At 27.0% G+C, this 26,149-nt stretch overlaps 1 protein-coding gene across 1 annotated transcript; it reads left to right on the forward strand.

Annotated features, from left to right (window-relative positions):
• Window positions 1-1,311: 1,311 nt before the first annotated feature.
• Window positions 1,312-3,705, forward strand: LOC135926783 (uncharacterized). Its single transcript, XM_065462715.1, has 2 exons — window positions 1,312-1,394; window positions 1,526-3,705. The coding sequence occupies exon 2, from the start codon at window positions 1,550-1,552 to the stop codon at window positions 3,647-3,649; it is 2,100 nt and encodes a 699-aa protein (XP_065318787.1). The 5' UTR covers window positions 1,312-1,394; window positions 1,526-1,549; the 3' UTR covers window positions 3,650-3,705.
• Window positions 3,706-26,149: the final 22,444 nt, after the last annotated feature.

The following is a 26,149-nucleotide window of genomic DNA, read 5'->3' on the forward strand; positions in this document are numbered from 1 at the left end:
CAGCTAGCCGTTTTTAAAAATAGGCTCAAATCGAGCCGTTTAGCCGCATTAATATCTATTATAAAACATAATGTAAAACAATTTTGATTTTATAATAAATTAATATTTATAAAAGTATTTCAAAATTATTATCGATTATACAAATGATATGAAAATTACCAGCCCTTAAAATATTTAGGGGTTTAAGATATGGTTTAGGAGAAATAATAAAATTTGAGCAACAAATAGGTTATTAAGCAAAAAAATTTTTACTCCAGTTGTACAAAAGAATATCTTTATTATTTAGTAACAATTTAACCAACCATTATAAAAAACTAAGAGAGGAAATCCTCTAACGTAATTGTAATTAATGGCTAAATCAGATAAATATGCCGGCTAAAACTCTTCAAGTTGAATAGTTTTTCGGGTTAAATTTCCAGGCCAAGTCGATAGCTTTCGACTAAAATGTTAACTTGTTGTAGTCAAACAAAAATCGACTCAAATGGAGTGATTTATCAACACTTAGATTAATAGGTTTATTTTCTTAAAAATTTGTGCGTAAAATAATAATTAATAAATCAATTGGTAAATTTATTTAAAAAATTTTTTAAATGAAATTTGACTAAAAAGTCAGTTTATTCTTTTTTAAAAACTTTAAAAAAAATTGATCATATATAAATTTTTCTAAAATGTTCAAAATTTTAATATAAATTCAAAGCTGTTATTTTTTTAAATAAATTTACTTTAAATACTTTATTTATAATACTAATCCTCTTGTTTTGTAAAATTACTTTTGGTTCTTTTTCAAAAACTATTTTTTGGTTTTTTTCAAACAATATTAATTCATAAAAAAATTTAAATTGTAGATGATATATTAAAATTCAAATCGCTAAATATTAATAAGGGATAATTATTATAAATATACGCAAAGAATAATGTAGAAAAGTGACAATATTTTATTTTTATATTCTGAGAATGGCTTTATGCAAAATAATTTTTATTTTCATCGATTAAGATATTAATTTTTTTGAATAATCTTATTTTAAAATTTTCTGCGATAAAAATTAGCATATATTTATAAATAATTTACACATAATTTATTATAGAAATATTTTTTTATTTTTATACAAAAATAGTATTATATATTATAATAATAAATACATTTATTTCATAACTAATAAAAGAAAACAAGATTTTAAATATTTGATTTTTCATAATTTTTTCCAAAAATTTATTAAACCTAAAAAATAATGTTTGTTTTACTGATATTTTAAATTTAGTATTTACTTTATTTTAAAAATATTAATCATCCAAATTAGATTGCTAGACCAAAATGATTCGAAGCCTCAATTATGCATCATCTTCAATAATTCAGAATGGCCTCGACTTGAAATATTTATGAAGAAAACGATCTAGTTAACATAAAATAAATACATTTATTAATTTTAAAGATAAAAAATGAGCATTTTTATAACTTAATTTTTAGTATTTTAGTCATTTTACAAAAAGGAGATGTTCCTTATATTTTTATATTTTTTAAATTTAGAAGAATTTTTCAAAAAATAATAATATGAATAATTCGGCCATATCAATCGTGCTTAGCGAGTTGGAAACGTATGAGCAAGATATCCCAGATATTGTTTTAAATAAAGTCAAATTAGTATTTTGGTTCACCATATTCCCGTTATTCATTATACTAGGTATTTTTGGAAACCTATTGAATCTCATAACCTTGTTCTCGGGTGGGCTTAAAGGGGTTGCCTATATATATCTTAAATGGATGGCTGTAGCCGATTTATCCGTTAATCTATTAGCCATACCATGGGCCCTTGAAAATTTTGTCTATTTTTCAATAGACTTTCCAGCCCTAGAGAGTAAAGCTTTCGTAACATTTTTGTGTCGAATCGATTTGGTACTCTTAAATGGCTTTATGAAATCGAGCGTATTACTCGTTATCGCATTAACTGTCGAACGATATATAGCTGTATGCCATCCAGTTCGGTATAAGGTGTTATGCACTGACAGAAGGGCCAAAATTGCCGTTATAATTTCATTCCTCATAGCCTTCGCCATTAGCTTACCCTTGGTGTTTCAATATCAAGTAGTGCCTAAATTACTATTCTCCTCATTACCTCAGAATAAAAGTGGCATAGTAAATTCGACCAATAGTAACAATCACTCATTGCATCATAATGGTAAGAATACCTATCAGTTTACAAACACTAACGATTTCAACATTCCTAATAATTTATCTCGCTCCTCTCTACTTAAATATAATGATTCTGTTGTTTTAAGAATGGGAAAATTTATTAACGATTCGTTTCAAGATGTTGAGAGGACGATACTTCCGACACGTTACACTTTTGATACTCATAAGATTATTAGCGATTCTGTAGCCTACAATATAGGCTATGTGTGGTTTAAGGAAATATTTTTAACTTTTCTCCCCATTTGCTTATTAATTTTCTTCAATTTTCGTATAGCCTATGATTTTGGTAAGATTGTTAAAAAGCGCAAAAAAATGTTCGAAGAAACAAATTCCAGATCTTCAAAAACAATACCTAGAGATCAGCAGCGACCATATGTTCAAAATGAAAATACGAACCAAAATAGCTTCAAACGAAATATATTTCATTATAACAAATTTACCCGTAAAAGGGACAACTATATCAATATTAAAAAACCATCAATATCCCTTAATGACGAAAAATATAATCTTAACGATTTACCCAAGTATTCCGATCTCAAGGAGACAAATATTAGTCATAGCGGAGACCTAGATAATATTTACTGCGATTACGAGACCACTACAACTCCTGCATCCGAGCTCACAACTGATTATTACAACACGATTATATCTTCCTCAGAGGTAGAGAAGATAAACGATGGCATAAAACCCCTATCCCTTGAAAATGGTTCTCTTATTAAATTATTTAAAAGGATCAAAAAAGGAATTCCTAATACTTTTAACGTAGACTCTTTACGCGTAAGAAACTCGAATACAAGTAATAATAAAGATGACGATGATGAAGATACTCAAAGTAGCTATAATAAGATCAAATCTAAAAAAATAAGTGATAAAGTTCCTACTAATAAAAGTAATAGGCAACACCGACAAAACATTAAGATCAAACGTAAATTTCAAAATGAAAGGCGTCTCATCATTCTAATGGTTTCCGTTGTATTACTTTTCTTAGTGTGTATATTGCCCGCAGCCTTTATATCCATTTTTTTTCGGTTCGAGAAGTTTCGCAAAAAAAACTCGCTTAAAGTGGGTATGATAGTAAGTGACACTTTGGAAATTTGCAATTATTCGCTCAATTTTTATCTTTATTGCTTCTGCAGCTCCGATATACGTAAGGCACTTAAAAAGTCGTTGAAAATAAAACTTTTCACCCAATGTTGCAATTTTTTAAAAGGGCTTGGACCAAGCCCACCATTTTTTAAACCTAAAGGGTGTGAAATGATGGCGGAGCAGAATCGATTAAACAAAAATGGCAATCTGCATGTCAAAAGTGTTCATTACAATAATGTCCCCATTTTTGAAGAGAGATTCATACCCTTATCGGACAAAGATATCATTTTATTAAAAGAGGAAAATAATTTATCATCTAAAAATCATTCCTCCATAATATTGAGACATGAAAAAGGGAAAGAATATCGCGTTTAAAATATTTTTCCCTTTCTTTTTTTGAATGCTGTAAATAAACAAGAATTTTCAGATCTTTTTAAACGCATTGATTCAAATAATTGTTATATAAAGAAAAAGGAATCTAAATTTTATATATTCAAAAAATATAATATATACGTTTAATTAATAATAAAATATATCATTCCATAATTAATTTTATGTGTAAGAAAAGAAAATTTTCAGGCTTTAGGATATATTGTATCTTAATATTACATTGAAGAAGGTCAAGTCACTAAAAAAATTGTTAATTATTTTTTTTGTGAAGTCGATTATTCCTTAATTTGGTAGTGGCCTGGGCATCATTTTTCGTGGGCATTGGGGAGAGGGGGGGCTTACTTTATTTTAAGAAAAGCCCCTTCTCCAGAGATAATTTTTGCTTTTGACTGAGTTTTAAAGCATTAATTAGATATTTTGGTTTAGATTCGTGTAGTTGGCCGAAGAAGTGGAATTTTAAAACACTAGATTTAAATTGACCAATTAGTACTTCATTATAACATTTTGGCCCATGCATAAAAATTAATTGAAAGCATTCTAAAAACTTATATCGCTGTTTGCTGAATTTATATTTTAATGCTTCAATCTTTTAAGTAGATAGCGTAATGACAAAGTTCAGCAAAATAAGACATAATTGGTTAGTACTTTTTAGTTCCTCAATACGTTTTGCCAACTCCAAAACAAAATATTATATTTAGATAATATGAAAAAATTGACATCACTGCAAAACGAATATATACCATTAAAAGGTATAAAAGTTACAAAATAAAAAATTTGTTATTTTAGATCCGAAATATACTCAAAAATTGTAATAATATAAATAACAATATTCTTTATGAAAATACATTATATATTTCAATTTATAATAATTGAGGATTCAATATATTAAATTAAGATCCATTTTAAGATATAGTATATAAAAACTGTGCTATCTTATAAAAAAAATTAACATTTAATCTTAATATATGAGAGGGAAATTACCATATCATTATTAATTATAATTATTAATAAAAAATACTCACATTCCGAGATGTTAATTAAAGTACTGTTTCTTGTATCTTTGGCTATACTTACTTTTATAATATAGTAAATGTTGCATAAAAAAATAGTTGGAGAATTTGAGCATCTTTGAAAAATCTGATGCAAAAAAAAAGGTGAAAAGCCGATTGATTGGTAAAAATGAAAAACACTACAAAAGATGAATAATTTTTTTTTAAAATTGATACCGAATAGATAGAAATATCCTTAGATATCTTTTTCGCCAAAGAATAATAATTATGAACATTTTGAAAAAATTCGATATATTCAAAATATTTAAAATTAAATATTTATTAATATATAAGTGATCGTTATTCAAGACTCTGGAATAGAGACGACTAAGAAGGTAAGAACGCCCTCCAATATATAATCCATTTTAATTATAGCGTCAACGTGTCCCGATTTCAAAAAAAGAAGGAATTGATATATTTATTGTTGGATTTTGACGTTTTATTATTATAAAAAAAAGAAAGATTAAATATTAAAATATATATATAATCAAACCTTTATTTTTGTCTTGAAATAATATTTATTGGATGAATTAAAATGAATTTTTTAAATTAAATTTTAATAATTTTGTTTCCTATATATATATCTTTTTAATATTCAAATTGCAAATTTGAATGGCGAACTAACAATGCCCAACTAAAATTATAATATAATAATAACTAATTATAATATTCAAAAAAAATAATTACATAACAATATAAAAAAATTAGGAAAAATTGAATAATTACAACACCATCCCCCTTAAAAACCCACTGGTGTGGAAGATTTAGGCTGGTCAATATCCTCTCTTACTGATAGCAGAGCATTGTTGTCGGAGGTTAACGCCGCAGTTGGACAGTAACGTAACTTGTGGGTGCCTCCGCAAGACCAACACTCCATTAGACTTCTCCTGACCCAATCTTGATCTGTTCTGGTCTCATATCTTGATCTTTTCGTTACTTCTTGCAATAACTGTCCATATCTTTGTTGTGCCTCCAACCGGGCAGCTTCTATCCATTTCTTCGACTCTACGGATCCGTCAACCTCTCGTATTTCGATTTTAATAATTTTTTTTCCTACTCTGACGAAGGAAGCCATCTAAAACAAATTACTATATAATTTAATTTTTAAAAAAAAATCTAAAGATCTCCTATAATCTCTCATATTCTCGTAATTATTTTATTCCTCTATAAATTATGATTCTCATAACTATGTCTATCATCAATTCCATATCGGCAGAAATTATGATTCTCATAATTATGCCCTTCATCAATTTATCATCCTTAGAATTATGATTCTCATTATTATGTCTATCATCAATTCCATATCGTCAGAAATTATGATTCTCATAACTATGTTTATCATCAATTCTATATTATCTGAAATTATGATTCTCATAATTATGTCTATCATCAATTCCATATCATCAGAAATTATGATTCTCATAAATATGTCTATCATCAATTTCCATCTCATAATATATATATTTTCCTAAATCCTAAAACATTCTATCTATAATTATCTCCAATATTATTGCTCTAAGTATCTAGGTCTTACTTGTTTGATATGTCTAGACCAAGTTCCCTTTTGTCCTTCAATTTCTACCGCAACTCCTTTTCTTCCTAAATTTCTCTTTACTATTCCCTTCCCCCATTTAATTGGACCATCAAACATAAGAATCCAAACTAAGCTTCCAACCTTAAATTTCTCCTCATATGTATTATCCTTTTGTTTTATTTTTTCTTTCAAAAAATCTAATTCCATTCTTGTTTTTCTACCTAAAAATATCTCCGCGGGTGACTTCCCTTTGGCTGTCTTAGTGTTATTGTAAGCTAATAACAATAACCACCATTTTCCTTCTCCATATTTTTCTTTCTTGCCAGCTTTTTACAATGGAAACCATTCTCTCGGCCTGTCCATTACTTCGCGGGTAATGTGGTGGCGATAATAAATGCTTAATATTCCACCTTTCACAAAATTGGACAAACACTCTACCTTTAAACGCTGGTCCTCCATCCGAAACTAAAGTTTCCATTAATCCAAACTTGCCTACAAAATTCTTTATTCTCGTCAAGGCTACTCTTGTCGTTAAACCTGTCACCTGTTGACAATCTATCCATTTCGCCCCAGCATCTACCATGATAAAATATTTTCTTTTTTCATATTCTAAAAAATCTACATGTATTCTTTTCCCTGGAACCTCTGTTTCTGGCCATTTATCTGTTTTATTTTTTGCTGGTACATTTGCCCACATGTTACAGGTATCACAACTTCTAGCTAAACTTTCTATTTCCCTATTCATTTGAGGCCACCAAATATATTCCTGGGCTTTATTTTTCATCCTCTCTATACCTTGGTGTCCTATATGTATCGTTGCTAGAATATCTTTTCTTAACGTCCATGGTATTACTACACGATATCCTCTCATCAGACAATTGCCTTCAATATATAATTCATTCTTAACTCTTTTGAATGCTTTGTCCTCCTTTTTCCATTCTATGTCTCCTTTCAAACATGCTTTAATTCTCATTAATTCTTCATCTTGTTTGGATATATTATCAACCAGTTCCAAAGTTATCGGTTTCTCTCTAGTATCTACTTTCTGATCTTATAATATTATTAACTTCCTCTTCTGATAAACATATTTCTACATTATCGGTTTTGGACTCTCTTTCTTCCTCTTCTGTTTCTTTTATATCTTGATAAAATATCTGGTAAACAATTTAATTTACCTTCTCTGTATCTAATATCAAAATAAAAATTACCTACCAATAACAACCATTTTTGTAACCTGGGCGAAATCATCAACTCTTTATTATTTTTTCTAAATAGTCCTACCAACGGTTTGTGATCAGTATATAACAAAAACTTTCGACCCAATAAATATTCTCTGCATTTAGTTAGACCAAACTTTACTGCTAACGCTTCCTTTTCTATAGTTGAATAATTTTTTCTGCCTTATTTAACTGTCTTTACAAAAATATAATAGGCTTCTCTATATTATCAATCATCTGTAACAATACTCCTCCTATACCTTCATTGGACGCATCAACTGCTAATATAATATCTAAATTCTCATTAAAACAATTTAATATAGGTTTCTCTACCATCTTTATTTTCAATCTTTCAAAACTTTTCTCCTGTGCTTCTCCCCATTCAAACTTTTTATTTCTCTTTAATAAATCATACAACGGAGTAGCAATTTCTGCAAAATTTTGAACAAAACGATGATAATAATTTGTTGCTCCTAAAAACGCCTGTACTTCCGTTTTATTAATCGGGGCTCTCATATTCATTATCTTATCAATATTCTTTGCAATTGGCGTAATTTCATTACCCTTAATAATATGTCCTAAATACTTAATTTCTTTTGCTCCAAAAACACTCTTATTTATATTGGCTCTTAAACCATTTTCCAATATTATATCTAACACTTTAACCAATCTAGTATTGTGCTCTTCTTCTGATTTACCCGATATCAGAACATCATCTAAATAATACATTACTCCTTTTATTCCCTGAAATAACGCCGTCATAGTCTTTTGAAAAATTGGCGCCGAAACTTTTAAACCAAATGGTAGCCTACAAAACGCAAATAAACCCCTATGTGTTGTTATCGTTAACATTTTACTTGTATTCTCATTAACTTTAATCTGTAAATACGCATTAGAGAAATCTATCTTCGAGAAAAAAATGGCTCCTTTCAAATTTGCCAACAGTTGTTCTAATCCAAGGATTTAGTGAAATCCTATAATCTATGCATAGCCTCAGACTATTATCAGGTTTTCTTACTGGCACTAACGGTGTTGCTCATTCGCTATGTACTATCGGTTTTATTATACCTTCTTTTAACCATTTATTTAATTCTGTATCAATCTCTTCTATCCAAGAAAATGGCAATCTTCTTACTGCACAAAATTTAGCCTGGTAGTTCTCTACTAATATTCTCCACATTTTTTAATGTACCCAACTCTTCTTTAAAAACCTCCAAATGTTGATCTAAAATTATACTTATTTCATTGCTGTTTTTATTTTCGACCATCTCTTCCTGTTCTGCTGCTTTACTTCTCTGTCTGTTGATTTCGATTGGTGTTACCTCAATAGAATTTATATCTTTTAATATCTTATTCTCTTTGACTCTATATTTAATCAAAAACTCTGGTGTTCGATTTCTAAGCTTATCGAGAACTAATTCTTGTTTATCCTCTATAATCGGTAACTTAAATCTATCGAAATCACTTCTTATTATTTCACTATTATCAACAAATTCTGTTGTTCGATTTCTAAGTTTATCGAGAACTAATTCTTGTTTATCTTCTATACTAGGTAACTTAATTCTCTCGAAATCACTCCTTATTATTTCACTATTTTCATCATTACTTCCAGGGATAGTTTCGAAAAAATTCCACCAAACTAATTTCTGTTCCTGTATCTAATAAAAAACAAATTTCTGCTTCATCCATATTTATCTTTACTCTCGGGCATCTATTCTTCATTAAAAAATTCTCTAATTCCATTTTTCGTACATCTACACAAGTTGCATTTTTAATTCTATATATTTCAAAATCTCTACTTTTTATTTTTATATCACTTCTATTAATATCGCTTGAATTATAATTATCAACGTTAAAACACTTTTTATTATCACAAAATTTATCGTTCATATTACAATAATATTCTTACTTGCACTAACAATATCAACATTATCCAAATTATCATTATTAAAATTAAAATACTTATTTTTACTATAATTATTAACATTAAAAAAATTATTATAATTATCACATCTATCATTAAAATTAAAATGCTTATTCTTACCTGAACTAATAGAAAAACTATTATTACCAAATTTATTATTAAAATTAAAATATTTATTCTTATTTGCTACTAAATTATCAACATTAAAAAAATTATTATTGTTACAAAATTCACTATTAAAATATTTCTTTCTTAGTCATTTGTTACATTTCTCTTGAGTGTGTCCATCCTGGCCACAAATATTACATCTCACAATCATATTGTTTAATCTACATCTTATAGTTAAATGGCCATTCTTGCCACATCTCGCGCATTTCAAATCCTTTGTTAAATAACAATCACGCGACATATGGCCTGGCAATTCGTCTGAAATTCTCTGTACTTCTAGCAATGTTTATGTTTCTTTCCTTATTTTCCTCATTTAATATATTTTTTATCTTATCTAATTCCTTATTTTCTATTTTGATGTACGATGTATTTCTACCTAAAATTAAACCTAATAAAAATGCTAAAACTATTACCGAAAATATTATTACCATTATATTTTCCAACAATAAATTCCTTAAAATAATTTGACTTAGATACATTACAAAGAATTCAAAATAATTTTAATCACAAATAACTTAATGCTGCGGCCAAAATTATACAACAATGTAATTAATATTATGATTAAAATAAAAGCATAAAACGGCATTAAAAATAAAAGAAAAGAAAATATATATATATTTTTTTTTACCTTAAATACGCTGATATATAAAAAAAAATTAACTTCCAATCACAATTTATTTCTTCTAAATTTAATTGTATAGTCTATTTATTAGACTGAATATCTGCGGTCCCTGAGTATGTATACTCTTCGGACCAGTGTTGGATTGACGTTTTATTATTATAAAAAAAAGAAAGATTAAATATTAAAATATATATAATCAAACCTTTATTTTTGTCTTGAAATAATAATTATTGGATGAATTAATATAAATTTTTTAAATTAAATTTTAATAATTTTGTTTCCTATATATATATCTTTTTAATATTCAAATTGCAAATTTGAATAGCGAACTAACAATGCCCAACTAAAATTATAATATAATAATAACTAATTCTAATATTCAAATATAAAAAAATTATAATATTCAAAAAAAATAATTACATAACAATATAAAAAAAATTAGGAAAAATTGAATAATTACAACATTTATAATTCTAAATTATTAAAAAATCAAAATTTTCATTAAAAAATTTAATGTGCTAAAATCTTTTGAGAATTAAATATCATTCATTCATATATTTTTTTTATAAAGGTTTAACAATTGGCATATACTACCCAAAACCAAAAATGACGCCGGTTTTCACTTAACCCTGCATTCATAGTTAACACCAGATATTTATAGAAAATATGCTGTATTTTTTTGTATATTTTTGTTTATTACTTCACCGCGAATTCGCTATAACTGTAAATGCAATGCCCTATGCTATATTAAACGCTCTATTAAGATAGGATGAAATTTTTTATATAATGTCATAATTATAATATTAAATATAAATATAAGTGAGCATATAAACATGAATTGTTTTCAAAAAATTTGAATATGTCAAGAGTTATAGCATAAAAAATTATCATATTGATTCATGGATATAACACATTCTAATATGAATCAAAATTTAGGAACTTCTCTTTTAACTTTAATAACGAACTGAAACCTTTTAAGCACTCTCAAGTAATGCTTGGTAGTCTGCCACTAGAGGGGGTATTTGGAGCAAGGCCACCCAAAGGAACATTTTGGCCACCCCATCATTGCAGATTTCGCATTTTTTGCAATTTCCTACACCTAGATAATATCAAATATATAAATATTACATAGTAAATTATCCTTAATATCACATAAATCATCCTTAATATTACATAATATTCCTAATATCATAAATTATCCTTATCACATAAATTATGTTTATCAATACATAAATTATGATTAATTATACCTAATTTGGTCATTTACGAATTATTCAAATTTTTCAATAATATATTGCATATTTTTTTTTCCTAACTCTATTGTAATATTCTTATTCACCAATCTCATTTTAAAAATGATAAAAAGTGATGAAAATATGCAATTTCTCCAAGCAAAGTATGCAATTTCGAATTAGAATAAGCAAAAAATTAGCCCCCCTCCCCCCATCAGGAAAAATTCTAGTTATGGGGCCCTGTAGGTAAGTATATTATTTCATTTTATAAAATATATATTTCGATTTTTAACCTGATTTTCATTTAAATAAAATGTAAATTTATATTATAAGTACAGGGGGATAATGTATTTTTGGTGTAATCTACAGATTTTTGAAAGATAAAATTTTAATTATTTTTTACTTGAAAACTTTGTATATCAATTTATTCTAACTAATCGGGTTTGACATTTAGGAGGATGCGAAAATTAATTTGAATATCCATGCTTCAGAACTAAAAAATGCCTTCAATGTTGTTTTTTAATCCAAAAATTCTTAGAAGTTTATATAGATTATTTTAACAATATTCAGTCAAGCTACTGCACCCCTAACATATTACAATATGGCAAAAAACTTTATTTTCAGCACAAGGAATATAACAAGGGGATTCACTCGGTCGTCTTTATTCTGCTTAGCTATAAATAACATCATCCAAAATATAAAAACCAATTGTAATATAGACCTTAATATTTGGTATCGAAGCCAAGTGAAATAAAAGCTGTAGATATTATCATTTAAAATTTTCAACAACTTAATTTGTCCATAAATTATAAAAAATGTGAAATATACTCAATTACTTCTCTTCTTGATCTTTTTACTTGCGTGATTATAGATAAAATCTTGGTTCCCGAATCATTTGGTAATGATGGTTCATTTTTGAAACACAATTAACCATTGTACAATTTTCTTTTTATCTTAGTTTTTCTATAGTCAACACTAGTTTCAACCAGATCCACTCAGATTTTTTTAGAATTTTTACTACTCTTCATATATTATAACTAAAAAATTAGCCACTAACTCCAACCAGCGGCTGAAACGGTCTCTAGAGATAGAAAAAATGGGACTTTGGGGGCAAAATGCACTCCTTTTAATTTTAGATATCTTTGTATATAATTGAGTTAGAAGCGTCATTTAAATTTCTTTATATAACCTACTAGTAGGTATAAAGTTATAGAATGTTAATATTGTTAAAAAAATTAAAATGTCCAAAACTGGAAATTTAAAACCGGAAATAATCATAAAATCAAATTTGCATTTTTTCTCAAGTTTTTTCTTGCATAGCCATATGATTAATTAATTAATATGCTGAAATAAAGAAAGAAAGAAAGAGAATAACTGGAGCAAATGCCAGGAATTATTTTCCAAATATAGGGACCTATATTCCAAACTGGGAAATTATTAACAATTAATCTAATTTTTCGTTCCTTATATCGTAATTGTAATGAAATAATTTGATATACAAACATTAATAAAAATGATTTGTTTGCAAAAGAAAAGAAAAGAAAAAAAAAATAAAATTTAAAAAATATTATAATAAAAAGAATGATTAAAAATATTTAAGATGAAAAAAGGGAAAAGAATGGTTAAAAATGGCAAAAAAAAATAGCGAATTAATAAAAAATAACAGGGAAAATAAAGAAATTATTTATAAAAATACAAAAAAAAATAGAGAAATGAAGAAAAATGTCAATGAAAATAAAGAATCTATTTTTAAAAATACAAAAAAAGAATGATAAAAAATGATAAAAAATGGGAAAAAATTAAGAAAAGATGATAAATATAGATTAAAAATGACTTATCCTACACTATCACAGTTAGCGCGAATGTGGCGAAAAAAAACAAAAAATAGTTTATTTTGTATAATTCACCACGAATTCGCCCTAACTATGAATGAGGGATTAGAGAGATCGCAAAAAGTTGAAAAGAAAATTTTAAATAACATAAAATTATAGTAAAAATAGGATTTTTTCTTTTTTGATTTACTGTTTTTTGATCGGACCCTTTTCTTTTTTTGAATGACATTTTTTCCTTCTTGATTGACTCTTTTCCTTTTTTGATCAGACCTTTTATTAATTCTTTGACACTTCTTCCTTTCTTAATACGACCACTTCATTTTTTAATTATACTTTTCCTTTATTGATTCAGGCTTTTCCTTTAACACTTTTCTATTTTTGATCTGACCTTCCCTAAGTCATTGGTACTTTTCCTTATTTGATTCAACCTTGTCTTTTTTTATTGAATTTTTTCCTTTTTCGATTGCCATTTTTCTTTTTAGATCGGGACTTTTTATAAAAACCTGGTTATATTTAAATACAGTCGGAATTATAACTTTTATGAGCAATTTGTAAAAATATGAGAATTGTAGCATATAATACTAAATAAATCATTTTCGTTATCTATTTTTCTCAAGTTTTTTGTCAAATTAATGAGTATATTAAACCTTAATTAATCATCCATAATTTACAATGTCTATTATTTATAAAATTACAGTAGCTTCAAATTATATTTATGTTTAATTCAATATTTTATCGTATTATATAAGTTAAATCTATCCATCATGTTCATGATATTGAACACATTCCTCATATTTAGAATCTTGATATCAATAAATAATTTTTAAAAAAATCTATTAGCACTTAAAATCTATCTTAATTGTAAATGGTCATCCTTTTTTCTACCAGAACAAATTTAAAATTTTCTTACCTCCTGTTATTTATCCTGTTTTAATAATAAATTAGACTTAGTTGTTTTTTATAAGATAATTCATAAAAACTATCATAAAAGCAATATTTATTTTTTTAACAATCTTTAAAGTTAAATATATTTATTAGATCGATTTTATTAATATTTATTAATTGTCTATTGAATGATTGATGATAAATATCAAAGACTTGCAAAGGTGTTATTTGCAAGTCCCGGTTTTTTTTAAAAAAAAATTTCGGCTGGGTTTTATATTTTTTAGGCCCGACCCGGGTTTTATATTTTTTTAGGCCCTGCCCGGCCAGATTTTTTAAAAATATATTACATTAAATTTTTAATTTCGCTAGTATAATGGCAGTTTAATATATTCGGTTTTAAGGGCCGGGATTGCAGGTCTCTGGTAAATATCGCGTGATATTGTTTAACTTTGCTAAACAACTAAATTATATTAAACTTTTTTATAGTAGCCTAAATTATGCCCTGACCAATATTAAACCTCATAGATTATCTATCAATGAATTGGTGAAAAAAGAGATCGAACCGCCTAAACATGGTATAGATCAGGTGATGCGTTAACCTACAGTCTATTATACATTATATCACTATGGGTCTTTAAAATATACATTAATGTTTAAAGCTTACTCAATATTTATAAACATTCCTGATTGCTATTGTGGGAGGAGGTGGAAATCTTTCTTTGCTTTTCTTTTCCTTATGTAATTATTGCGCTTCTTTCTAACTGGGAAAATGATTACCCAATTACTATTTAAATTGTCAGCCTTAGAAAATCTTCTTTCTAAGTGAAGGCATTTTTTACATATTATAATTGGAAATTACATATTGTTTGATGTTGAAAGACTCTTCATCTTCTTCACTTACGACTTCATCTATTAATGACAAAAGCAATATTAAATATTTTAAAAATGATTATTTAAAATAAAACATAATTATTTATATATTGTTATTGCGGCTGATGTCTCAGCTGGTAGAAAAAATATTTTATTGTCCATTGTCGTTTCGTTATTTTTAAAATGGGATTATCAAATTAACAGATTGAAATATGATTTATGCAATAAATAAATATTTAAAATATATTCTAGCAAGCAAAATATAAATAATTGTTTAAAGATTAAATTCGGTAGTGTTAATCATAATTAGTTTTCATGTAATATTAAGGTTATTTCATCCTACATTTGGCAAACTATATTAAGGATATGTGCTGATCCTCCTCATCATTTGACATCTGAGTCCATATTCATCACTTAATGATTTAGAACTAGGGATGTGCACCTGAACCCGGACCCTAAACCCTCCTGAACCCTCGTATTTTGGCTGAACCCGAACCCGGACCGAACCTTTTTTAAAAGTGGAGGGTTCAAGGGTTCTCGGTGTCATAAAAAAATTTTAAAAATAAAAATATTTTTTTAAAAATAATATAAATTTTTTTAAATTTTATTAACTTTTTTTCTGGAATCATTTATTTTATCTTCGCGTTTTTCTTCCAATTTTCTTCCAGGACTTCCATTTTATTTAGAGATTGATATCATAAATTATTTTTAGTGTAATAATATTTTATTATGTAAATTTATTAATATGCTATGTTATAAAAATACGTTGATTATTTTGAAAGTGAATTATTTTGTAGTACAAGTAATAATATTTTAATTTAAATGATAATGCACAACACATTGGTCCTCAATTTGTATTATGCTAGAACGATTATTAAGTTTGAAAGATTTCTGTAATGATTTTATTATAGGAGCATGTGAAGTCATTTTGTCGGAAGATGATTGGTGCAAAATAAAGGACCTTACTTGTGTATTAGTTCCTTTAAAAATAACAATATTAAGATTACAATCAGAACAATTATGTTTATTTGATTTTAAGGCATATGGATTAGATGCCGATTAGAATTAGAAAAATTTACAGTCCTTACGAAATATTAGAAAACGTGAAAATTCGAGAGCAACAATATTTGAAAAATAGTGTTGTATACGCTTCTATATATTTAGACCCTCGATATCAAGTTTTATTGAGTATTGAGCAAAAACAAATGGCTAAAGACCATCTTAAGGATTTATGGCATAAGTAAAACTCCACTATTTACAATATATTGGAGGCTACTACAATACATTGGTTGTAGTGATAATAATAATAATAATGATAGCAACATCAAAAAATGCCTATTGCATCTTTAATAGTAAAGTTCTCAGAAGTTAAGGGAATAATAAGGATATAAATATTTTAAAATTCTGGAAAGAAAATTCTTCAATATATTCAGAATTATATATCTTTTCTAGAATCTTCATGGGTGTACCGGCGACACAAGTACAACAATTTTATAAAGATAACTATCTATTTTAGGTAAGGGTAGAACGTGAATTTTCATCTTTTATTGTCTACTTTATGTGGAAATCTCAAGGATGATATTTTAGAAGATATTATGATTGTGCGAAAATAAATCATTTAAAATATAAATTATTTCATTTTTAAATTTTTCATATGTAAATTATGAATATGTATATATTGAAGTATAATATTAATGAATTTTAAAAAAATATTATTTTGAATCATTATTTTTATGTTCCCTTAACCCGGATCCGAACTCTGGACCTGTGTCCTTTCAAATTTTATTCCTGTACCCGAACCAGGACCTGGACCCTTTTTTTGTCGAAGGGTTCACATTAGAGGTCTGCATTGGGCGGGGTTTCGGCTCGCCCGCCCATCTAAATGAGCGGGCGGATGGGCGGGTAAAAAATTTTTCGAGAATGGGCAGGCGGGCGGGCGGGTTAAAAAAAATTGAATCTATAGGCGGGCTGGGTGGGTGGGTTAAGAAATTTAAACAATGGGCGGGCGGGTTAAGGAAATTTTAAATTTTTGTTCAAAAACAAACTAAAAAAAATAATTGATTAAATGATCTATAACAATATATCTTTTTTTATTGTACCAATCGTTTTGTTTTTAAGTGAAGAACATTTACCTTATTATATTATGTAATAAACACAACATTAAAACTTTTTTCTTAGAATAAATAAACATTTTTGTAATTTTTTCATAAATATTCAATTTGATCAAATAAATTGTCCATAATTTACATTGATTATTTTTATACTTATATTAATTTCCTAATTTATAAACTTTTTGTAGAGGTGTAATGCTGAAATATTTTTATTAGATACTTAAAAAATGAAAGAATGACCATAATTAAATTTTCGGGCTTGGGTTAAAAATTTTTTATAAATAATGGAAGGGGGGGGGGTTAAAAAATTTTAGAAATATGGGCGGGGCGGGCGGGTATATATTTTTTTGAAAACTATGAGCGGGCTGGGGAGGCGGTTTAAATTTTTTTTAAAACATTCAATGGGCGGGTTTTTGGTCCAAAAATCCGCCTAATGCAGACCTCTAGTTCACATCCCTGTTTAGAACCCGTTTGGAGCATTGTCGGTTGTTATTGAGATGCCTTTTGTTTCCAGTCTAAATATAATAAATATCCTGCCACAACCTTGAGTCCCCCCCCAAGCCAAAAAATGCAGATGCCGGATTATATTTTTCAAAAATACTATTGTTAATATTAATTTATATTTGTTAATATTTATTCCTATCTCATATATATATATATATATATTTAATTACATTTATTTATCACATTCATCTACTAAGTTATTTTATCAATCAATTTCGATTTCAAGTTTTCCTTGGCGTAATTTACCTATTATTTTCAAATTTTAGTGGCGTAATATTTATCTAAAGTTCTAGTCAAATAATAATTATCTCTGAAACTCCTTGTCCAACAGGGAAAAAGATTAACTATGGTTGATACAGTCCCAAAAAATGCTATGGATGCTTTTTATTTCAAACACATTTTAGATTATACTCCCAACGTATTAAAATGGTTATATATATATATTAGCAGCTTAGTAAACTAATGAGAGAACATTTTCTTTTTTAAGAAGAATAACAGAGCCTTGCAGAGGTACCATTTGCAGGACACGGCCCAGATTTTTTTTAAAAATATTTTCCGGCCCGCCCGGTTTTTGAAAATAAAATTTTCAGGCCGGGCCCGAATTAGTTTAAAATAATTTATTTTTGATTTTATAGCTAATAATAGCGATTTCAAATATTTGGTTTTAAAATATACAGCTCGGCCCGGATATTTTTTCTAAAAGAATTTTCAGGCCCAGCCCGGGTGTTTTTTTTTTAAAAAATTACGGGCCCGGCCCGGGTATATTTAAAAAAATTAAAATACGGTCCGGCTCGGGGGCCAGGCCTGCAAGTCTGTGAAAAACATACCTATGAAATACAACATCTGAAAGTAGATTGAATGATTTGGATCTTTTGAATATTCATAGGCATTTAACGCAAAGCAAGGATAGATAATTAAAAAATTAGCTCAAAACATACAAAATACAATTATTCCTAAGAAACTTTTTGTGTATTAATTTATATTTCCAACATTTAAATTTTTTATACTTTATATATTTTAAAAGCTCAAAAAATTTAAATTTCAATTTTGAGTCATTTAAGTGATTCATATCGTGGGTTATATTTACTTTATATTTTATAATTCACATTTATTTTATAGTTTTTCAATGCCGGTTTATATATATATTTTTTTTAATTCACATTAGTTTAAAATTGTGTATTAGAAAAGTTATTATTCCTAATAAATTTATGCTTAGTATTTTTAATTTACATAATATTTCTTGAAAAATTTTATTATCCCCCCCAGACCAAATTCCTGCGTACGCGCCTGAATATATTAAATATAGAATGGCACCTAACGATTGAATTCTCGAATTAGATGACCCTTCTAAAGCTAGAGAACATTTAATTTTTTGTGTAGTTTTTTTTTTAAAATTTTACTTTAGATTTCTCCGGTTTTTAATGATCTTTTGGTCAAATTTTGAAAAATAATGTTATTAAACGGCTCTATTTTAGCCGATTTCTAAAAACGGCCAACTCATTTTTCAGTCAGAAAAATATTGTCTATGCCTCATGATTTCGTTAATAGATGTCCAAACCTTTGTGCCATAATATTTTTCTGGATAAAATATTTACTAAGCAGTTTTTAAAAATCGGCTCAAATCGAGACGTTTAACAACACTAGATTATAATATTATTTTGGCTAAAATCCTAAACCCGTTTCGGGCTTTTTAATAAGCCTAGACACCACCTAATTTGTATTGATACACATTAAAATAAACGAATCGTTGGTCTATATAAATCTTCGGTGAGCTTGTCATTTGCCTATTGACGATTACATTGGTTACCATCCTACAAAATTTGCTAAATTGATAAATTAACGAATTTTAAAGGTTTAATAAATTTAATTGGTTTTATTAAAAAAATCATTTAAATAATAAAAAAAAATTATTAAATTATGGTAATTTATTTTTATTTCATAAATTTTGATTATTACATATTTTAAAGTATATAATCTTTTTTAATTTATCTTCTTATAATTTAATACTAAATCGATTTATATGTAATGGATTATTAAAAGTATATATTTTAATATTAGAGATTTAAAAATTGGATTAAAAAAAATTTCTTGGTATTAACCATTAAATTTTTTTAATAAATTTTTATTGTTTTTTTTAGTGTATTTATTTAGTAACCAAAACTTAATTGCTTTTAGTATAGGCTAAAAAGTATTTGATCGAGGACACCCTATTTTGGTTTATTTTAAGTATTTGGTGGCATTGCTATTTTTCGTATTTTATTCCCATTTTTTTTGCTTTTATGATTTTAATTTTTTTGTTTAATTGGCTTAATACTTAATAGACGGCTTAAGTATCGGCTAAATAGCTAAAAAAAAAAAAGCAAGAACTACTCATACTATCAAAGAATTGTTAGTGTAAAAGAGTTATTTTTTTTAAGATAGAATTAATTAAAAACCTTCCATCATAAAATGAATGTAAATCGATTGACATAAATATGAGTTTGCTGATAGAATGTTTAGCCCTTTTAAGTTACATTAAAAAATATAACAGAAAATTATGGAGAAATATGTTTTATTGATAATGGTTATGATTATATGCAATATATAGATTGAGTAGATTTAGAGTAATATCTGGATATTATAATAGGTTTATATTAAAAGTATTAAATTAGTACACTGCAATATATATAGTAGAGATCTGCAAGGGCCGGGTCGAGCCTATATTTTTTAAAAAAATCGCTTTTGGGTTGGGTCGGGCCTAATATTTTTCGTTCTCTTCATTAATTAGTTAATATTATTGTTTTTTATGAAATATTCGTCCTCTACATTATCTAATTAATATTCTGATATTTTTGAAGTATTCGTCCTACATTGTTCAGTTATCAGTATCGCTACCATCTGGGGGATTATGACTGAAACTCAATATACGGTTCGAATTTCGGTTCGAATCGAACGAAGTTTGAAGTGGGAACGTTCTAACCAACGATAAACAATAACCGATAAAAATTCTGGCTGGGTCTGGCCTAAGAAAATTCGGGCCGGGTCGGGCCTTAGAAATTTTTTTAAATATATCTAAATTTATAAATTTTATGTTGAATTTTTAATGTAAATTAAAAATATTTGATTTTCTTTATAGAAACTAGACTCCATATAACATATATCGTTTATTTTGAGTTATTTATAAAAATTAATTTCTATATTCATAATAAATTCAGGCTGGGCGGGTATATTTTTTCAAAAATAATTTCGGTTTCGGGCCGGGCCGGGCCGGGCTAGAAAAATTAGGGCCCGATGCAGATCACTAGTATATAGTGCCCTATTTCATCTAAAAAATTAACCATCTCAATAAATTTTTTCTAACTATAGCCTACCCCACTTTAAAAAATTTGGAGGCGAAGTAATCCTACCCCTCACCCCCCGCCCCCACCCTCACCATCATGCAGGCGCTGTTTAACTTCTTAAGCCAATTAGATGAAAACAAAAACAAGGGTGATGCGCTCACTATTACATATGATGTATTTGCAACTTATTTTATTTTTTGTTAGCTAAATGGCATATCACTGCAATAATACTTTATCAAATATTTTATCTTCTTATTTTTCCCTGTTTAAAATCTTTTGAGGAAGAAAAATTGAAAATCATTTAATATTAGTGTTGTAAGCCATAGATAAAAAAAATAAAATCATAACAAAAATAATAAAATATAAGATCTTTTTTGTATAAGGATTATTTATTTATTTATTTTAACAACAATTGATTTTCAAATTTCATAAAATAAACAAGGGCTCTTATTGCTCAACACAGCTTTCGCTGTGCTAAACACACGTTCAATTGGCACATAAAATGAGAGAGTTGTATCATATTTAATAAATAAAATTTCAATTAGGGGAATTTAAAGAATAATCTTTATTTTCAAAAAAAATTTAAAGACGGTAATAGGATAGAAACACCCGGAAAAAAAAACCCGGAAAAAATACCCTCAATAACACCCGAAAAAAAATCTCCAGGAAAAAACCCTATGATTTTTTTTTCATATTTTTAGAATTTGTCACAAGAAGCAATTCTCAATTCCAAACACGTCGAATTGAGCTTCGATTTCCTCCAGAAACTTGGAAGGTGAATCAGAGCACTCTATCCGACGAAGAACGCACAAATAATCAATGCGAAGGTTGGAATCATCGTTTTTCTAATCTGGTTGGGAATAAACACCCATCAATCTGGGATTTATTTTAAAAATGGAATGCGAGGTGGCTATCGATGAAACTAAACTTGAACGAAAAAAAATCGCAAAGTTATAATACCCAGATTCAGTTAAAGAAACTTTGCGAGGAATACCCTGATGGGGTGCGAAGCCTTCCAATATTTTTTTTCTAAAATACTAATTTATATATACATTATAAATATGAGTATATCCATTATAATCCAAATAAAAATATACCTATATTTTTAGGTAGTGTGGATAAACAACTCGTTTTGAGCTGATAAAAACGGTTAACTCAATATTTCATCCAGAAAAATATTGCGCAAGCCTGAAGAATTTGCTCATAGAAGGAACAAAGGTTTAGACGAAGCAATATTTTTCTGACTAAAATATTGAGTTAGACGTTTGAAAAATTGAACGAGATTAACAACACTATTATTAGATCTTACGTAATTTCTATAAATATGAAAAAAAATCTTGGGGTTTATTTTCCGGAGGTTTTTTTCCTGAGGGTTTTTTTGGGAGTTTTTCCGGAGTTTTTTTCTGGGGGTTTTTTCCGGATTCTTTAAAGACATATTCACAAAAATCTACATCCAGTTCCTCGTCAAATTTTTTTCTTAATTTATCAGGATTTAATTTAATTCATATATTTACCTTCATATGTTTTTTTAGATTTGAGCTGCTGGACATCGAGGTTGAAATATTTGAATTAGGACCCAATCTACACTTATAAGGTGTACACTTAATGTCCTTAACTTTCTTTATTGTCGTAAAAAATGTTTCAAACTGGGCCAGAGTAGAATTAAATCATTTTCATCTAAAGAAATAAGTACTATTGACTATAAAATAAATTTTATAATATTAGAAAATGAAAATTAATGACCTTATTTGATTTAATATAATTTACATTCCTTGATTAATTTAATATAATTAATAACAATCTTGACACTATTAAATCAACAACATAAATGTAATAAATAAAATTAAAATGAGGAACTTTTTGAATTAAAAATTCGGCTAATATAAAATTTTGAAAAAATATAATGTATAATAAAATAAAAAATTTTCCATATTTTTAAATAAAAAGTTTAAGGTAGCGATAATGTTTTACGTTACCATAACTTAAAAATAAACGTTACTCGTTACCTTTTGCATGAATGGCGTTCATTTTTCTCAAAAATCTAACACTGTTAGTAACGACGTTATTTTCACCGACATTACTTCACAGCATTAATTAATACCCAGAAGTCTAAATTGTATTGTAGATTTTGAGATTATATCAGTATATTCATAAATGTCTCTTAGTGTTTATAATTGCTGTAATATCGGTTTATATTGATTGTTATAAAGTAAAAGGTCTTCCATTCAAAATAGGTTTGATAATCTATACATAATAAAAATCATAAAAGGAAAGTGGTCGTTTGTGCAACCTTAAACCTATTAAAATGCGGGGTATATTTTCTTTTATAAAAAAGGATAAAACTAACTTGATTCTCTAAGAATTCATTTGTAGATACCTAATAATGAATTAATTTTAATTGTCTAATATTTAATATACTAACCTTATTCATATTCCCACCCCATCCTATTACCGGGAATATGGATTTTATCGATTCAACAGAGAATCTCAAGAGGATTTATATTCATACCTCTCATTTCTAATAGTTAGGGTACTTTGATACCAAATTTAAAAGGTTTTCGAAATTAATAGTTCAAAAACTTAAAATCCTATCAAATTGCCCTAATAATACTTTATATTTAATTAAAAAATTTAAGAAATATTTAGGAATTTATTTCCTACACTTATTTAAAGTTACTTTCATAAAATAAATATATTCACCTATTTTTATACGATTATCATTTTTTAGTCCAATAAATTTATATTAAATTTTGTTTATTAATTGATATTGCATTTATTTATGATAATTTTTTATATATCTACAATTAGTACTATATATATTTATGAAAATAAAATAATTACTTATGAAAAAAAAATTAAATATATAAATATAAATTCATATAAAATATAGGAATCATAATTATAATTCTTGGTTATTTATTTATGACATATTAATAATTAATGAAACAAACATTCAGATTAGAGTGTTCTTCTAAATCAAAGATTTTTAAATAATAAGATATAAAAAATATTATAAATTATTCAGGATTACAATAAAAAACTATTATCAGAGACCTGCAGCCCCCCCCCGGCCCGGGTACATAGGCCGGACCATACTTAGATATACCCGTGCGGGGCCTAAAATTTTTAAAGATACCGGGGATTTTCCCAGTCGTGCCGAATCTCTTAAAGCTGAATATTTTAAATCGCCATTATAATATCTAAAAAATTGTCTATTATGGAAGAATATACCACTTTTATTCACTTATCATATTTTTATTATTTCGATCGAAAATATTAGTAAAATATTATTCAAATTAATTCAAGTAATCATTATTTAAGGTGATATTCAATCAAATTAAAAGATACATTAATATGTAAAATATAATACACTTTTTAAGGGGAAAATGTATTTAGATAAATATCATTTTAACTCTCCTTTTCTCCCCTAAATTTATGCAAGTAAGTATTTTGCCGAGAGCACAAATGACTGATATACAAAAGGCTATATTCAATTACAAGAGGAACAAGAAATAAAGGAATTATCATCGACCAGTAAAAAGTGTGGTAATTCAAATTATGCCTTAGATAGAAAAGATAATTTAAAGTTATTTTATAGATTTCATATTCGTTAAAAATGTAAAATTCCGAATTGATACATTTTAATTTTTTATAAAAACCAAGGCTGTAGAAAAAATTTACATTCCCTGGAAATTTTTTTTTAAGAAAACGGGGAAATTTTTTTAAAATAAAACTGAGCAGGGCTTACAAAAATACCAGTGCCAGGCCGTGCAAATAATACCCATGCAGATCTCTGCTATATGTAGTAGCTTAGTTAATAATATAAAGAGATAGTACTAAATTAACAACACATACATTGAACAATCTCATCATATAAATAATAAATCTTCTATAAATTTCAATTACTTAATATATTATTATGCTCACGAGGACACGAGCTTTATAATTTTTTTGGAAATTTTTGAAATATTATAGTATGGTAGCTCTTATTGTATCTTTAAGCCAGAATTTTAGAAATTTTATTAGCTTGGAAATCAAATATGCTAATTTTTCCGTATCTTTTATAACCTACATCTATTTAAAATAATGCATATTATAAGAAAAAGATTCCTGATTTAAAGCTGCTAGAGAGCATCGGGATACAATACAAAATAAAATACTGAAAACTAGAATAGGTTTAACAAGCAAGCTGTATAGAGATAAATGCAAAGATGAACATCAGATTGACTCCTAAATTGTTGAAACATTTAATCATATAGATAATTAAATTATATGGTTTAACCGAAGGGTTTTTGGTGAATAAAGAGCATATAACGAATGTGCCATATTTATCTGAAGCATTTAGATGAAATAAATATCTTAGGTAATTGTATAAAAAATCCTTGAAGATAGTATAGTTCCACAATTGTAAAATCTAGTGTTGTTAAACGGCTCCATTTGAGCCGATTTTTAAAAACGGCTAACACAGTATTTTATCCAGGTAAACATTACGCAAGACTGAAGATTCTTCTCATAGATGATCCGAAGGTTTAAACATCTAATAGCGAAATCTCAAGACTTAGGTAATATTTTTCTTGCTAAAATATTGAGTTAGCCGTTTTTAAAAATCGGCTCAAAACGAGCCGTTTAACAACACTAGTAAAATGTATTCAGTTACAAATTGTGGCTTAAATTCTGATTATATACCCCTATTTACAAAAATTTAATAGTCAGTTTAATGAAAATACTAATAAAAAAATTGTGATCGTTAGGAGTCTAACATATGATAATAAAATAGTAAAAATTATAATAACTAACCAGTATAATTAATGCTCAATATATGTCTATGAAATTTTAGGATGCGATTATATTCGCACAACCTGTGATGGACATATTACTTTACACCATTATTCAAATAAAAAATATAATGGCTACGTCACTTTCGTAACCTTAAAAGGGTGAATGGTTACATTCCTTTTTTTGAAACGTGTGACGGTTACAAAAAGCATTTCGTTAGATATAAAAATAAGAATGAAAATATATAATGCAATAAAAATTTATTGATTTATTTCTCTATAGTCTAAAATATAAAGAGAGCGTGATAAAGTATAAACGAAAACAAGTTTATTAATATTTTATTGTCTTTAACCGCATTAGATAAAAGAACAAATATTCATCTAAAACATTATTTTAGTTTTTTGGTTTATTAAATAATTTGCAAAAAATTTAAAGGTTCTA

The sequence above is a fragment of the Gordionus sp. m RMFG-2023 genome, chromosome 3 (genome assembly GCF_954871325.1).
Source record: "Gordionus sp. m RMFG-2023 chromosome 3, tfGorSpeb1-WG-v2, whole genome shotgun sequence".
NCBI classification, from domain to species: domain Eukaryota; kingdom Metazoa; phylum Nematomorpha; class Gordioida; order Chordodea; family Parachordodidae; genus Gordionus; species Gordionus sp. m RMFG-2023.